Raw genomic sequence first — 17,485 nt, forward strand, 5'->3', positions numbered from 1 at the left:
TTAAGCATGGATAAGGGATGTGCATCACATTGACTTGAGGTTACTAGGACTATGAAAATAAGGAAATTTACAAACAGTACCTAACAAATTGAGAAAATTTTAGCTTTCAAAAAATAAAAATAAAAACTTTGTCCAACAGTCCGTGACTTGGGTCAACCATCTTGAACTAGGATTAATGTGGAGGATTAACACTATTTAAAACAATTGAGAGAGAGGGTCCAAGAGTTACTGCAGAACTTTTGGGAATTGACTCGGGTTTCAAACATCAAATTCGATGATGGGAGCCCTAAAGGAGGGCAAAGGACTGGAAGCGCGGTAACACATATTGGTGTGGATAAAGAAAACCTTGAAGCTTTGTGTCCTTATTGCATGATTATGTTGCTCATGTCATACTTTTCACTCTTGCAGACCATCTGGGTAAGCAACACCTATTGTGTTTATAGAGAATTTTCCATGTTTGAGTTTGGTATAAGCTATATATCAAAGATACTTGACCTTGTAAAAAAATGCTGCATCAAATGCCTACATTAGACTCTGATAGTGAAACGTGCAACAATTTCAAGAACAAAAATAATTATAGAAATTTTCTGTGCTACAACTAAAATTCCCTTTTCTTATTCCATGTCAAAAATAAATAAATAAAAACTATTACAAATTGAAGTCCCAATTAATAGCGCAGAAAGGCATTCCGCGGCTGGCTGTTGCATGAGAGAGCAGCCACACAGGCTCACTTTTGAGCAGATTTTGTCATATTCATTATATCAGATAATTAGAGTTCTAATCAGACTACGTTTCTAATTAAAAAAAAGAGATAAAATAAACATAGAAGACGTACTAAACTTGTTGACTAACCAACTTCTTCAAAAGCTTAAGCTGTTGGAGAAAGGCGTTATTTATCTTTTATACTTTAACACTTCCCCGCACGTGTGGCCCACTTTGCAAACACGTAGCACATGTGGTCCCATTTTGGGCTGACCATTGCATGTGAATTTTTGCTATCCGGGAAGTTTGAACTCGAGACCTTTGGCTCTGATACCATGTTAACTAACCAACTTCTCCAAAAGCTTAAGCTGTTGGAGAGAGAAAGGCTTTATTTATCTTTTATACTTTAACAAAACTATTTACTCCTTTTACGGCACTCACAATCCTAACACTTCAAATCTTCTAACTACTGACTTTTAAACAAGAATAAATGAACTTAGCCTCAAACTCAAACCTTATGAATAATGATATGGATAGCATTGTGAACAGTGATGAAAATAGTAAATAAATAGTGACATGAATAGTGTTATTTGCATTCTTTTATTCTACGTCACTTTAGTGGCGTACATGACCTTTTGATTATTGTTGAGGATGAAGCCCTATTTGCGTCAAACTATCCTACATTCTATCCTGGGTCAGGGTCACGAGCATTAATTAGTTTTTCCATATCTCTTTTGCTCCTATTTTTGCTTTATTCATTGTTTAAAATCTGGGCTATAATCAATCTCCTTCCTGTGATCAATCTTCTTCGTACGGCCAAAATCTAGCTGAGAAGTTATACTACATCACACAACCCACAGAACAATAATCATTCGAAATCTAGTTGAAGCTTGATTGTAATGCCAGGAATGATCAAATGATCATCAATTTTGCATTATTATGGGTAAATGAAGTCTTGGGGATCTTGATCAAAGCGAGGAGGTATTAATTTCTTTGGCGATCTTCCATGGTTATGGTGCTGGTGGCAAGTTCGGGGGTGGGTCTCTGATTTTTGGGAAAAGCTGCATTTATTTTGGGAAAAGTTTTATTCCTTCGCCGATTGTTGCCAGCATGATCTTATTCTTACCTAGACCTAGAAATAAAAGGCTTTTTATCTACAGCTGTGTGATTTAGTGTCATGTTCTATTTGCTTCAAATCCAAGTTCGTATATCTACTTTGTTAGCTTACAAAACTTTCAGGATATGATCTGAGCGTCTGAAGTCCAGTATTTTTCAGAATGTACAGTGGGGCCCACTTCTTGGGATGATCCAAACCGTTCATTTGATCGGTCACAACATATATTGGCCGGATTGATGTACAAGGTGACTGTTGAGACGTCAAACAAAGAAGTAGATGAAAGAAAAAGAAGAAGTAGAAGCTGTGCTCGATCGGCCGTCGTCGGAAGACCACAACCAAAAGAGAGGTACCTCAACTGAAATTAAAGTTGAAAAATAGCGAAAAACGATAAAAATGGACATAGAGAAGGGGCAACTGGTGGCTTGGAAGCATGGTTTTAAATTTCGGCCGAAATCTGAAATTTCTCGAAATTCGGATTTTGGTGGGGACCAAAACCGAAATTTCCCGAAATTCCAAATTTCGGCCTTTACCAAATTTCGGGATTTCGGTCCGAAATTTTGAGGAAATGCCAGTTAAAAAAAAAAAAATGTTACCAAATTTCGTCCTGAAATGTTGGATTTCGGTGGGTCCGAAATTAGTAGTACCGAAACCGAAATTTAAAGCCTTGCTTGGAAGGACAAATACTAAGGCAAAACGCAAGAAGACCTATGACTTGATGAATGATTATTGTTTTAAATGGAAGGGCAACTAGCGGTTTTGGCGTTTTGCTTTAAATAATCAATGGCCGTAATTTCGAATTGAGAACAATAGGTCATAGGCAGCTAGCTTTAATTACTGTGCATTTGAAGTCTTCCAGAGCTTTGGAATCTAGTGGGTGAAGACAAAAATAACAACGGCAGGCATACATAGACGAAAAAAAGAGAGAAGTAGTAGAACAGAAAAATAAAAAACAAATAAAAGCTAATGAAAATCTGAGAAGAGAAATTGAAAAAAAAATCCCTAAAATCAAGGAAGAAGACATTTTTTATTCAGTTCTTTTTCTTCTTCTTCTTCTTATTTCCCATTTTTTATAGTTCGTTTCCCCCCATCCTTTTTCTTCTTCCTTTAAACCAACTCAAAAAAATTGGGCCCAGAGTTCTTTTGAGTTTCAAAAAAGAGGGTGATGGTGTTTTTTTTTATGGGTAAGCTGGGGTTAGGAAGACCCCTACCAGATATATTCCAAAAATAAAGAAAGAATTACACCCGAGTGAAGGGAATTCTTAAAGAATCTCAAGTTACAACTTTCAAAAGGGGAGAAGGGAGGGATGGGACCGGAATATCTTCCCCTTTGTAGGGGCATCCCACTTTTGAGTAATCTTCTTAAAAAAAAAGAAACCAGAAAAATAAAAAAGCTATTTTGGATGCTCTTCTCAACTGTGGGAGAGCTTGAAGATGAACGAATGGGCTTTGGGCGGGATGGCGGCGATGATGGCCGGAAAACAGAAGCTCTGTGGTGATTCCAGATATTACTAATCTCTGATCATTTTCGTTAATGACCATGTTAATAATTGCACAAGCTCAGCATGTCTTTTATAGAATATAAAAAGACATATAGGAAAACTTTCCTCTGTTATTTAAAATAAGTTGTCTTTGAATAATCAAAAAGCTCTTTTCAATTACCAACTTTTCATATTTTAAGAAGGCTACTGATACTGGCACTACAATGTTTTAATAATTGCACAAGCTCAGCATGTCTTTTCTTTTCAAATAGCCGTGAACAGCTCCCAAACAGCTCTCTCATAAAATAAGTGTCTTTTGAAGTACCCACTTTTCATACTTTTATATTTTAAGAAGGCTACATATGTCGGCACTACCATGTTTTAATAATTGCACGAACTCGGCTTGTCTTTTCTTTTTAAGAGCTGTCAGAGGTTATTAAAGTTCCCAAAAAGCTCTCGGAAGCCAACTAAAGAAGAATAGACAGGCTGAGTTTGTGCACTTAATAAAACATGGTAGTGCCATTATCAGTAGGCTTTACGAATTAAGATTATTATGAAAATATACATCATCTTTGTCCCCAAAAATCTTACTTATAGGAAGTTTTTGCATGAATAATACACTTTTTTTTTTTTAATGGGTTGCATGAATCATACTTACCCATATGCATCAATTATCTTTTTGGTCTCTCTCCCTCCATTGGTTTGGAAGCTTTGATCTGTATGTAATGGAGATTTCTGGATTCTCTTGGGTTAGTTTGGAAATTTTGAATTGGAAATCATGGATGGGTCTAGAAAGAAAAACACAAGTCTCCACCTTTTTATGAATGGCGTTTGTTGGATGCGTCCCCACCAAAAGTGGGTGCACCGTCCTTTCTCTACGTGGCCTATGTTTCAAACCCACGCTTTGACTTATAAACAATATTAGCTGTAAAATAACACAAAAATCCCATTTTGGCTTGAATATTTCAGTCAATCAATGAATGAGAGAAAAAAAAAACAAAAGATTAATAGAAAAATTATTGACAAAAAAGGGGTTAGATCATCTCTCACACGTGTGAATTGTGTGTCATGTGACAAGTCCACACGCGCTTGTTAGTAACGTTATGTCGAGGACTCGGACGGGGACCGAGAGAGCGACATGGGTGCGAGGCACACGGTTAGGGCTTTTTCGAGACTATTCACAACCTCGGTCATGGAAGGGCGATCTCGGCCTTCAAGGTTCACACAATCGGCCGCGAGATAGCCCACATAAGTGACAGCCTCAATCTCGTAAGGCGTTGGGGGTGGGAGCCTCCGATCCAACACCAAGTGGATCTCATCGGCTATGATATGGGGCTTCACGAAATCCACAACATTCCTCGGTAGACCATCCTCCTCCTGGGGATGGATGGCCCGATAGCCCGATAACAATTCGAGCAATAACACTCCAAAGCTATAAACATCACTCTTGGTCGTCAATTGTTGGAGCCGGTAGTACTCTGGGTCCATGTACCCTACCGTTCCAGCTGCGGTTAGAGAGAGGTGAGCCATGCCTTCGACCGGGCCCATCAGTGAGAGTCCGAAATCCGAAACCTTGGCTGTCCACGTGGAATCAAGCAATATGTTTGAAGACTTGATGTCCCGATGAATGATCGGTGGGACCGCATAAGTGTGGAGGTACTCGATTCCCCTAGCCGCGTCCAATGCCACCTTGAGTCGTGGGACCCATGACATAAGTGGGGACCCCTCGAGCTTATGCAAGTGCTCGTGTAATGTCCCATTGGGCATGAATTCGTACACGAGTACGAATTCATTCTGCTCCTCGCAAAAGCCGAGGAGCTGCACGAGGTTCTTGTGATTGACACGAGATAGGAGTGCGAGTTCCGCTATAAAAGCGGACTCCTTCTCATTCCTCCTGGTGATCCCACCGCCTGTATGTGAAGGTGAAGGGGGCAAATCCGCCCTCTTGATCGCCACTTCTCGGCCATCTTCGAGAGTTGCTTGGTAGACCGATCCGAAGCTTCCGGAGCCAATCTTGTGGTCTTCCGAGAAATTGTTAGTGATTTGGAGTAGGACATCCAATGTGAACTCTTTTAAGTGGCTACTAGCGCGCCCCACGCTAAGAAATGATCTGAGCCGTTTATCCAAAATCTGAATGGACCCCACACGTTCAATCCTCGCCTCTCGTCGGGAATTTAACAAATCCGGAGTTGGTGTCACTTCATCATCCAACCGCCCGGAATCATGAACTCGGCAACCCCTGCCGGTGCAATACCGGAATAGTAAAAAACCAAGGATTGTAGCTAAACCAATTCCACTTCCCACACACCCTACTATTAAGAAAGCCAAATTCTGACTACTTCTTCGACCGGATTCTGGCGACGTCGGCGGCGACGTCGGCGGCCACGCCGGTGGATTTGCTCCTTGACGAAGTGCGCACCGTTCGCAAATATTTCCGGCGACGCAAAATCTACTGGAACCCGGCAAGATTTTGCACCCACCGCAACTACTTCTACAAGCCCCAGGCATTACACTCTCAAAAACCATAGAACTAGTATTAAATATCTCACTCCCCCAACAAACAAGAGAATAATTCTCGCTTAAAATCCCACAAAAAATACTCCCTTTTGCTTCAATTGATATAAACTCAATGGGCGCTAAATTTTCCGGTAACCTGAAATTCTGCCCCCAACAAACAACCTTTCCATCAATACGAATTCCGCAACTCCGGTTTTCTCCCAATGCCAAGGAATCAAATTCCTCCGAAGGAGCGGGGCCCACCATCGATCCCCAACAATGCAAACTACCATCCATTGAAATCCCACACGCGTGCCGGAATCCAGCCGCGATGACGCTAAAATTCCCGGCGGGCTCCCTTCCGACGACCTCCGAATCGTTTCCGACGCACGAGATATTGCCGGATTCGGACAACCCGCATAGGAATTCTCCTCCGACGGCGATTTTCGAGAAATTCCGGCTATGGGGGACGTTGAATCCAGGCCATTGCCAACATTCCGTTCGTCGGGTCCCACCGATGAGCCCGCAAAGGTGGGTGGGTCCTGATTGGAGCTCGTCGAGACGTGGGCCGATGTAGATTCTCTTACCATTTCCCCGGTGAGAGAATCTCCAGCACCGGAGTGCGGTCGGATCGGAAGATGGGATTGAGGATCTCAATGCGCATAAGAATCCGGTCCCGCCGGAGATTGCGGAAAATGAGTTGTCATTAGGTATGGTGATGGGAAGTTGGATCTGTGTGGGGAAAGTTTTGCAATCGAGAGATGGTGAGGTTTGATTTTGAGAGGGGATTCTTAGAGCACAAATTAAGGTGTAATTGGTGGAATATTGGGAGATTGATACTGTGGAGAGAGAAGTTGAGATTGTGAAGAGTTGTGAAATGAAGAGTAAGAAGATCAGAGAGAGAAGAGAGAAGAGACGAGCCATGAAATTGTAGGGAGGTTTTTGGAGGTGTGGAATTTCATTGTAGCAAAGAGAGAGAGAGAGAGAGAGAGAGAGAAGGCCGGTGGTGGTTTTGAAATTTTTTATGAGGTTGAGTTTAATAGGAATGGGAAGTTATATATTTGACCCCTTTTCTTCCCCGGTCCACCCCACTTAGTAGATTTATGCATACTCTTTCTACACTAGAAGGGGTGGCAATGGGGAGAAAAGGGGACGGATGTATTATTTCCCCAATAAGGATTAGGTATGGTTTTGAAATTAGAGGGGGCTGTCCCAAGTAAAAAAAAATGGGTTAAATATATAACACTTCTAAAATTTAAAACCATACCTAATTCCTATTGGGGAAATGAAATATTCGCCCTATTTTCTTCCCTTGTCAACACCACCTTCTAGCGCAGAAAGAGTACTCATAAATAGACTAAGCGGGTGGCATGGAGAAGAAAAGGGAGTCAATATATCACTTCCCATTCCTATTAATACAGGGGGCTGTCCCAAGTAAAAAAAAGGGTGGGCGACTATTTCATTTCGCTTTCCTACGTAAGTCTTGGGTTTAAATATGTACGCGGTTTTCCAAGCGAAGGACCAGAGACTAAGTCTTCTGAATTGCAAGTTTGCAACCAAGAGTTGTCGTCAAATGGGAAGTTTTCTCATGAAATTCGTTGAGCACGCAGAAAGTGACTTTTAGAAGAAAAGTATTTTTTGAGTCTTTTATAACGGATGTAAAAGTGACTTTCTTTTTAGCATTTTTCTTTAAAATAACAAAAACAAAAGAAGAAAAATAAACTCTATTTAAAATTAATTTTTGTACCTAATAATATACTTTTTTTTATCTATTTCTAATTCAATATGGTTTAGTAAGCATCTTGATTAATGAAAATGGCCGCAATTCATGGCTTATGCGGCCCACATCTTTCATCATATGGGTTAGGATTGAGCCTATATATCAATTGGCCATGGTTTTTAATCACAACCTTGAGGTCGTATGTTCAATCCCAGATTACCCACGAAATAATTAAAAAAAATAAATCTCAATTTTTAAATTGAGGCATGCAAAACGAGCAATAGTTCAAAGATATATTAAATGATGCCTTTTTTTTATCACCCTTAATCAAGGGCCTAGAATCATCCGATGAGATTGGGATCAAAGGCAACTGGCAGACCTTATAATGGCTGGCATGTTTGTCTACCATGATTTTTTTTTTTTCCTGGAATATTATTAGCTTACCCAGTGGTGAGAATGGGTAGAAACGTGAGGGAGTGAGTGGTGAGAGAGTAAGAAAAGCATTAAAAAGAAGGAAACAAGAAACTTCACCCAGAATATGACTGATTTTTGGTAGCCACTTCTCAGTAGAAAAAGTGTCAGATTCTATAGAAAAGTGTCTCATTCGATCTCTAAATAGCGGAATCGAAAACAAATTCCTAAAATTTGTGCTATAAATGTTTTTCTTGCAATCCAAAAAGGGTCACATTCTAGGAAGGTAATAGAAGGGTCCCATTGTGCTAACATGCAAGTGACCAAACTGATGCTCAATTTTTTCAACTAAAATATTATGAAATTAGGATATGAAAACGTCTTGCCCATATTTTTTAACTTTTTAAAGAGAAAAAACCTAGGAAGGAAAGTAAAATAAGAAGAAAGAGGAGGGGGAGAAGAAGAAGAAAACTAGGACTGATTACCAGTCAAATAACAGCCAAAGAAATTTCAACATCTAAGTTTGGAATAAGAATCAGTCCAAAAAAGCCATACAATCACGTGACCCTCACGCTTCTCTTATACCTTTTGACCGTCAAGATCATCATCCATTAAGGGTGTCAATTTTGGGTCGGGCTCAGAAGTGCGCTCGAGCTCGGCTAGGTAAAAGCTCCGCTCGAGCTCGAGCTTGGCTCAAATCCTTAACGAGCCGAGCCGAGCCTGCTTGCCAGGCTCGTTAAGCTTAACGAGTCAAGCCCGAGCTAGGCCAGGCTCGGCTCGTTAAGGATTTAATATATTTAAATATATATATATATATATATATATATATATATATATATTATATTAATATATACACTAAAAGGGTTGTCTATGGAGCGAAAGGGGGAGGCAATATATGTCGCTTCTTTTTTGGAACCCCATTTGTTACTTCGACCACCCCCGGTGGTGTAAAAAGAGTAGTCAAATTACACTAGATAGGGCTGTTCGGGGAATGAATATATCATTGCCCCTAATATAAGCCAAGCTCGATAAGGCTTGCGAGCCTGGCTGAGCAGAGCTGAGCTCGAGCCTGGTTCGAGCCCAAGCCGAGCCGAGTTGGGCCAAGCTTGGCTTGGCTCATTTACACGCCTATCATCATGGCCAAGAAGTGAAAATTTAAGACCATTTTAAAAATAGGGAAACGTTATCAGCACAACCATGTTTTTATAACTGCACAGATGCAGCATATCTTCTATTATTTAAAAAGAAAAGATATGCTGCATTTGTGCAAATATCAAAACATGGTTGTGCTGATAACATTTCCGTAAAATGTCAAATATTTATTTTTCTTTAGTATTTTAATTCCAGAAACTCACTTATTTAAAAATTTTCTTCTTGGATGTTGAGCTGTTAAAAGCTAATTATAAAACTACAAAACAAAGTGAGTAGTGCCACTATCAGAATATGGTAGTGTCGTTATCAATCCCCTTTCTAAAGTCTACCGTGTTCTTTATCATTGAATTTGACGAAAACCCTTATCATTTGAGTAGAATGTGGACTACTTCTGTGGTCAGTTTTGCTGATACTTTTTGTTTAGACCAAACCAATTGCTGGGGAAGGAGGGAACAGTTTGATTAGAAGCTTCTCTTCATCAAATTTCATAAGCTGAGGCATGAAATGTAAGTTGATATTTACACCCCCTTTTATTTTAAGTATGGATGCAAACCATCTTTACTCTTAATTTTTTTTTATTTGCTCTTGTACCGTCTTGGGGAAAAGTAACAACCCAATGAAAAAAGGCCCAAAATAGAGACATTATTTCTACCAAAGCATGAGGATTGTAATTAGGGAACTGATATATTAGCCTTTTCTACTAGGGACAGCCCTCTGTAGTGTATATATGACTCCTCTTTTACACTAGAGGGGGCTGTCCCAAGTAAAAATGGGGCGAGAATATCATTTCCGGTATAATTATCAAAGGGGTTGGGGCTTTAATAATTAATGCTTTATAATCTCTAAAATCTTGTTGTTCAAACCAGGAACCAACTTTGTTTCTATCCTGATAATTTATACTCTTGTTTTATTAATTAATATTAAAATCTAGGGATTTAAGATATACAAGACGACCTTCTTACAAAACCTTGTTCAAGACACATAGATGGGAACATTAATGCCATCCACAGTACATAATGTATGTAAGTATATCTTCTCTCTCTCTCTCTCTCTATATATATATATTTTTTTTTTGAAAAGGACTCTCTCTCTCTCTCTATATATATATATATATATATATATATATATATATATATATATATATATATATATATATAAGAAAACATTTCCTACACACTTGTGTAGGTAAGTTACCTACACACTAGCTTAAAATACAGTGGGGGCCCACATTGTTTGGGTGATCCAAACCATTCATTTGAATGGTCCTCACATAGATAGGGTGTCCACAAAAAATCAGATTCATAGGATCATCCCAACCATTCAAGCTATGGAGGCGAAAAATGGACTAATTTGTGAAGGTTTATACACGTCCATTTTACCTCCACAAATCGTAGGGTTGGGATGATCCTATGGATCGGATTTTTTGTGGACACCCTATCTATGTGAGGACCATTCAAATGAATGGTTATGATCACCCAAACAATGTGGGCCCCACTGTATTTTAAGCTAGTGTGTAGGTAACTTACTTACACAAGTGTGTAGGAAATGTTTTCTCTCTCTCTCTCTCTCTCTCTCTCTCTCTCTCTATATATATATATATATATATATATATATAAAACATTCCTCAATTTTTCCATTGGAACCCATTGTGGTGGTCACAACAGCCATAGACTCTTACATTGCAGTTGCAGTGGCACCAGCAGTAGATGTAGTGTGGGAGACTCCTGCCTAACCATGATAGTAGGAGTAGGGGTGTTCGTTCGGTTATAACCGAACTGAAATGACTGAAATTTGATAACCGAAATAATTTTGGTTATCAAATTTTGATAATCGAACCGAAATTTCTAAAAAAAAGCAAAATCTCGGTTTGGATCGAAGGGCTAGGATCATCCTATCGAAATGATTTATTGTGCACAACCTAATGAAGCTGTAATCAATCAAATGGACGGTTTTGATCATCCTACGAAGTGCCCATATAGAACTTTTTTGGAAAAATAATGATTTTTATCCATAATTTCGGTTATTCGGTTAATCGAATTTTTTTTTTGAGATAACCGAACCCGAACCGAAATAACCGAATTTCCAAAAAAAATAACCGAAACCGAACCGAAAAGGGAAAAAACCGAACCAAACCGACCAAACCAATTCGGTTATTCGGTTATAACTGAATAATGCACACCCCTAAGTAGGAGTTACCAGAAATATATATAAAACCTTATTTATCCAAAATATGAGCAGAGGAAGGACAAAGAGTTAGACGAAGGAAATATCACATGGCTAAGGGTAAGGAGCAGGGATGATGGACAACACCTATTTACCGATTAATATTATCTAATATCTTATACAAAATGTAGCCAAAAGCAAAATTAATTTTTACACCCCGACTCTATATATAGTATTTAACAACAAAATCTACTAAAATGACAAAAAAATAATATATTTAAAAACTAGTTTCCACATTGTCTAAATCCGAAGATTTTGTCACGAAAGAAAAAACAAAAAAAATGGTGGGCATAAATACATAAATACATAATCAAACTCGTTGAAATGGTAGGCACCAAAAGTCTAAACCATTGAAGCGGTCCCACTATAATTGGTTGTTACTAAATTCTTGAGGAAATGATATATTCGCCCCCTTTTCTTCCCCAGGCAGCCACTTGAAGTGTAAAAAGAGGAGTCATTGATACATTAGAGGGGGTGGCCGGGTAAAAGGGGACGAATATATTACTTACCTTTCTTGATCAATAAAAGTGCCTTCGGGAGCCTGCCCAAAGAAGCTAAAATGTTGATTTTTGCAGGCATGGATCCATAATTTTCAAAAAAAAATAAAAAAAATAGACGAGGCATCCACGTGGCACAAGACTAAGATCATGTAGATTGCCTAATGATCATGAGAACACACCAAACCAATGGTCTTGATTGCACATGTATACTAGTGGGACCCAAGGTTGATAATAATTCTTGCGTGTAAATCGTGTGTTGTTTTCGTATATAAATTGTAAGAGAATCTGATTAAAATACTTTTTTTTGAATGCTAATCTAATTAAAATACTTAAGCACTCGTAGTATCATTCGTCATGAAGACTTGTGAATGGATACTTATATTAATCACGTTTCATAGTATCCATTCCTGGTGAAGATTCTACAAGGATGAGAAGATTTTCAAACGTGAAGTGTTTCTAAAATAGGGGCGATGCCCAATCACAGCTCCCATTGCAACTTGGACCCACTCGAAGCTCGGCCAAATTAAGACATGTGTATGTCTAATTAAGAAGGGTTCAACTTGGGCTGGGCTCAACCCGAACCTGATGGGTTCAATCCAATTTCGATCATCTAAGGTTGAGTTGGCATTTTCTCAGGCTGGGTGGGGTTTGGGTTAGGAAAAGCCAACCCCAATTAATTTCGGGGGGTCAGAGTTGAGGTATTGCGCAATCCCACCCAACCTAAACTCGACCCCATTCCCCTCCTCATACTGTGATGTTATTGGAATTTTCGAAGTTTTTGGGCTATATTTCTTTTTTCTTTTGTTTTTTTGGCCTTGGGCCAACCGGAACCCAATCTGGCCTAATTTGAAAAAATCAGATCCAATGGGTTGGGTTAGGGTTGATAGATTTAGAGGCAGGTTGGGTAGTTTTACCCCCGACCTGGGGCTCTGGTTGGATTGGGTTAGGGTTGAGATAATGGTAGGGGTGCAACTCGGGTCGGTTTCAACCCGGAAAAAAAAAAACCAAGTTGGGCTGGGTCGGGTCAGGTTTGGGTTCGGGTTGAGTTTGGGTCGTGTTCGGGTTGAGGGCTTGGGCAACCCGACCCGATTGAAACCTGACATTTTTAATAATTTTTTAATACTAAGCTTAAAATCTCGGGTTGGGTCGGGTTGAACTCGGGTCGGGTCGGGTTGGGCTTGGGTTGGTTTCAACTTGACCCAACCAGGCCCGAGTTGCACGCCTACAAATTAAGCCCAAGACCAGCCAAGTAAACTTAATTTGATGTTTTAGAAATTTGGATAGGGGCGTATAACAAACAAAGGAGGTGTATTGTATCATTTTTGTTGGGTCTAACCAGTTACTGTTTTTTTTTTTTTTTTTGAGTGTTAAATAATTAGATTTTGAATGGAAAACTATACCATACATTATCTAGAACAATGCATTTCACAAGTACAATTCTGGTAGAAGGCACGTGTAATTCATGCAATATAAGTAGCATAAATTTGGGAGAAATGATTCCTTCATTCCCTTGTTTTATTTATACTGATACTCTTTATTTTACACTTTTCCATGAATTGGTACATTAATTCCCAGAAAGTTCTCACACACACAACAAGAAAGTTTAGAATACATAGAGTAGTTTCAAAAAAAGCTGTGCACGACTAACACATGACTCGTGAAGGAGAGAGAGGAACAGCAAAAGTTTAGAATACATGGAAGAGTTTCAAAAAAGGCTGTGCACGACTAACACATGACTCGTGAAGGAGAGAGAGGAACAGCAAAAGTTTAGAATACATGGAGGAGTTTCAAAAAAGGCTGTGCACGACTAACACATGACTCGTGAAGGAGAGAGAGGACCAGCAAAGGAGGAATTAAGGAGAGAGAAGAGCAAAACTCTGTCTTGAATATTATATTTTAACCAGAGAGAACAAAACGTGTGTTCTTTCTCTTCCTTTTGAAAACAAACGCCAACTATATAGACAAAGACAAACTCCACATTTTCCAAACTCTAATAAAATAGGGATAACATATCATACTATAACTATACTTCTAGAAACCAAAACAAAAACTATCTAGCCTTTTAAGTTTACTAGGGGTGTGTTTGGCGTACCGTTTGAAATAGCGTTTAAAACGCCGTTTTGCAAAACGATGTTTTGGTTCAAAACGGTGTTTTGCCAAACGACGTTTTCATGTTTGGTTGGCCAGATCAAAACGGCGTTTTAAACAGCAAACCGAGGTATTGTGTGTTTGGTTGCAAATGCCCCAAAACAGAGTTTTAGTGGTAAAATGACCAAAAAGGGCATTGTTTGGTTGGCTTCAATGTAACTCAACTACTCTCTCATTAGGCCCAATAATAAAAGGTCATTAGGATCTCATTCAAACACTACTAAAATTAAACAACGTTGCCAAAAAAAAAAAAAAAAGGCTATACCTTTGGGGTTCTTCTCCTTCTTCTTCTTAACGGCCGGATTTGACGAACGAGTGGAGGCGTTGAAGCAGTGAGGCGGTCGAGTGGGTTTGCAACTTTGTAAAGTAGATGAAGAAAGTAAGAAAGTAGGGTTTTTTTAAATTCTTTTGTCTTTAAAAAATCAAAATTAAGAGATCATATAATGATATCAGCAGCCCCTTGTTTTGAATTAAATATTAACAATTTAACAAATTTGTGTCCTCAAGAATGATATTAACACCCCCGCTTTTTTGGTATTTGACATAACGCATAAAGTCGCACGCATATATATGTAAAAATGGGTTTTGGTGAGGGCAAACACGTAAAAACCCACGGCCCAAAAACTCCGTTTAAAACGGCGTTTTGCAAACGGACCTCTCCCCCTCCGTTTGCAAAACGCCGTTTTGAGGGTTCAAAACGGTGTTTCAAACGGTGGTTGCACATCCAAACACTCCCAAACGGCTGTTTGGCCCCAAAACGGTGTTTTAAACGGTACGCCAAACACGCACTAGAACTCCTTCATTCTGAATCAATTCAGAAATCCTACTCTAACTCAAAGACACGGCTAAGAGTATGGGATGACTCCACCACTCCTCCTTCGCATTGATTCTTTACTAATCACACCAAGTTCCTTTTTAGACTTCGCAAACTTCTTGTAGCATAACCCTTTGGTAAATATGTTGATACTTAATTTGCCCATTCAAACGAACTGACACGAGACAAACTTCTCCACTGACACGAGACAAACTTCTCCATGAAGCACCTTCTCACTGATGAAGTAGTGATGTACTTCCACATGCTTTGTTCTAGCATGAAACACTAGATTTTCTTCTACCTTGATCACACTCTATTTATCGCAATACAACTCATCATATAATTGATATCTTGATGTAGGCTTTTCATTAACTGCATCATGCCATTGTCGCAGCACGATACTCTACTCCGGTTGTGGTTAGTGAAACTGTTGATTGTTATTAATTACTTCATCATGAAATAGTTCCTAATCCCAGCCTAAAAACACACCCAATAGTAAATCTTTGAGTGGAAAGATCTCATGCATAATCTGCATTGCAAAATCCCACAACTTCACAATTATCACATTTTTCATAGATTATGCTAAAATCCATCGTGTCTTTCACATACCTTAGTATTCAATAACTACATCAAGGTGTGGTTTTATCTACTTTTTTATGATTCAACTTACGATACTGATTGTTTGAGTTATATCGGGTCTAGTCAGAATTAGATATATAAGATGTTCCACTAGTTACCTATACAAACTTTGACTCTAAAGTTCTTTCATTTCATGTATGATGCAGTGGTATTGGCAGGAGGATGGAAATGATATTCCTGGATAAGATGATAAGTTGTGTTGGCCGAAATGAATGGAAGCTATTCAAAAGAGATTGAATCCACTGGGTAGTCACTAGGATTCAATTGTTGAAATTTGAGTGGTGGAAGAACAAATTTTATTCATGTAAAAGCTCAAAAGTACACAACTTGTATACACTCAAATGCACTCAAGAGTTTCTCACCCACAATCACTTTGCTCTCATCACACACACTCAATTACTCCTTTGCACACTCTAAGGAGAAGCTTTGAACTCTACATGCCCAAATGGAAGGGATGCCTCCTTTTTGTACTTTCTAAAGATGCTTCCCCATTATTCTAGAATGGTGGCTACACTCTTCTAGCATTAGATATTTCTAGAAAGAAACATCTAGAACAATGTTTTAAAAGAAGGAAAAAGGAAGAGTGGGGAAATCTCTAGAAAGAGGATTGTCTAAAAAGAAGAAGAAAAGAATTCTAGAGAGAGGATTCTAGAGAGAGAGAGAGTCGGTGCTCTCTTAACACTCCCCCTCAACTACAACTCTCTTTATCGGCTACTCTCCCTTATTTCCGATCTAGTGACCATGCCGAATTGTCTTCTGAACTCCTCAAACTTTGTGTCACTTAGTCCTTTAGTAAATATGTCTGCAACCTGGCCTCCAGTCTTGACGTGCTTCATTTCAATTTGTCCTTGTAGCACCTTCTTTCGAATAAAGTGATAGTGTAACTCCACAAGCTTAGTCCTTGCGTGAAAGACTGGGTTCTCTGCCAACCTTATGGCTGATTGATTGTCGCAATGCTTAAATCTCTTCATCCATAGCCTTTCTCCATTCTGGCAACTGTGATGTTTCCTCATATGAGGCTGGTTCCTTTATTATCTTTTCTTCTGTGAGTGCAACATTCGCATATTTGGGATTTGATTTTCTTTGTCTTGAGGATCTTCTCGGAATTGATTGAGGATCTATTTCCTCCTCGAACTCTTCAAGTTGTCTTGGTCTTTCTTCTTCAGGTGTCTTTTGCAATGCTCATGTTCGCCAATGACTCTTTGCTTTTTCAGGAGTCTTGGATCCAAACTCTTCGTGTTCTTCTTGGGGTTCAACTTCTGGAACCTCACCAGGTTTTGATTGATCTTCGATTCTTTCTTGTAGTTTTTCTTCAATTTCTTTCGTATTCGGCAGCAACACCTCTTGTGATGACCACCACGAAGATGCTTCGTCGAACACTACGTTCCTAGATGTGTAACACCGTCCTGTTGTGGGGTCACAACACTTCCACCCTTTTCTTTCATTGTCATAGCCCACGAATATGCATCGTATTGCTTTCTTATCAAACTTGGTTCTTATATGATCAGGTACGAACACATAGTAAACACATCCAAAAACTCGAAAATGGCTCACCGTGGGCTTGATATTCCAAAGCTTCTCGTGAGGTGAAACGAAATCAAGCCTTGCTTGAGGTAGCTTATTGATAACATGTGCTGCGGTCTTCATAAACTCCGCCCAAAATCGAGGTGGCACGTTCTTGGCATGCAACATACTTCTGTAAATCTCAGCCAAGTGACGGTTTTTCCTTTCTGCAACTCCATTTTGTCGAGGTGTACTCGAACATGAAAGCTGTCGACGTATTCTATTATCACGCAGATACTCAGAGAACTCCTTCGATGTATACTCTCCCCCATTATCCGTACGGAGACATCTCATTTTTCTTCCTATTTCTTTCTCAACCATTTCTTTGAACTTCTTAAATATAGAAAATGCCTCTAATTTTTCTTTCATAAAGTCGACCCAGACGTACCTCGAAAAATCATCAATGAAGGTTATCATGTATTTAAAGCCGCTGATGGATGGGTGCTTCACAGGTCCAAATACATCCGAGTGTATTAGCTCGAGTGACTCCTTAGCTCTGTAGTTTGATTCATCGTACGGTAG

At 39.2% G+C, this 17,485-nt stretch overlaps 1 protein-coding gene across 1 annotated transcript; it reads right to left on the reverse strand.

The window, feature by feature from the left end:
• Positions 1-4,223: 4,223 nt before the first annotated feature.
• On the reverse strand, positions 4,224-6,791 carry CCR4 (CRINKLY4 related 4). The gene has a single exon (XM_077375561.1). The coding sequence runs from the start codon at positions 6,715-6,717 to the stop codon at positions 4,399-4,401; it is 2,319 nt and encodes a 772-aa protein (XP_077231676.1). The 5' UTR covers positions 6,718-6,791; the 3' UTR covers positions 4,224-4,398.
• Positions 6,792-17,485: the final 10,694 nt, after the last annotated feature.

The sequence above is a fragment of the Tasmannia lanceolata genome, unplaced genomic scaffold, assembly GCF_043159265.1.
Source record: "Tasmannia lanceolata isolate RefF3 unplaced genomic scaffold, GAP_Taslan_0.1 ptg000054l, whole genome shotgun sequence".
NCBI lineage: Eukaryota > Viridiplantae > Streptophyta > Magnoliopsida > Canellales > Winteraceae > Tasmannia > Tasmannia lanceolata.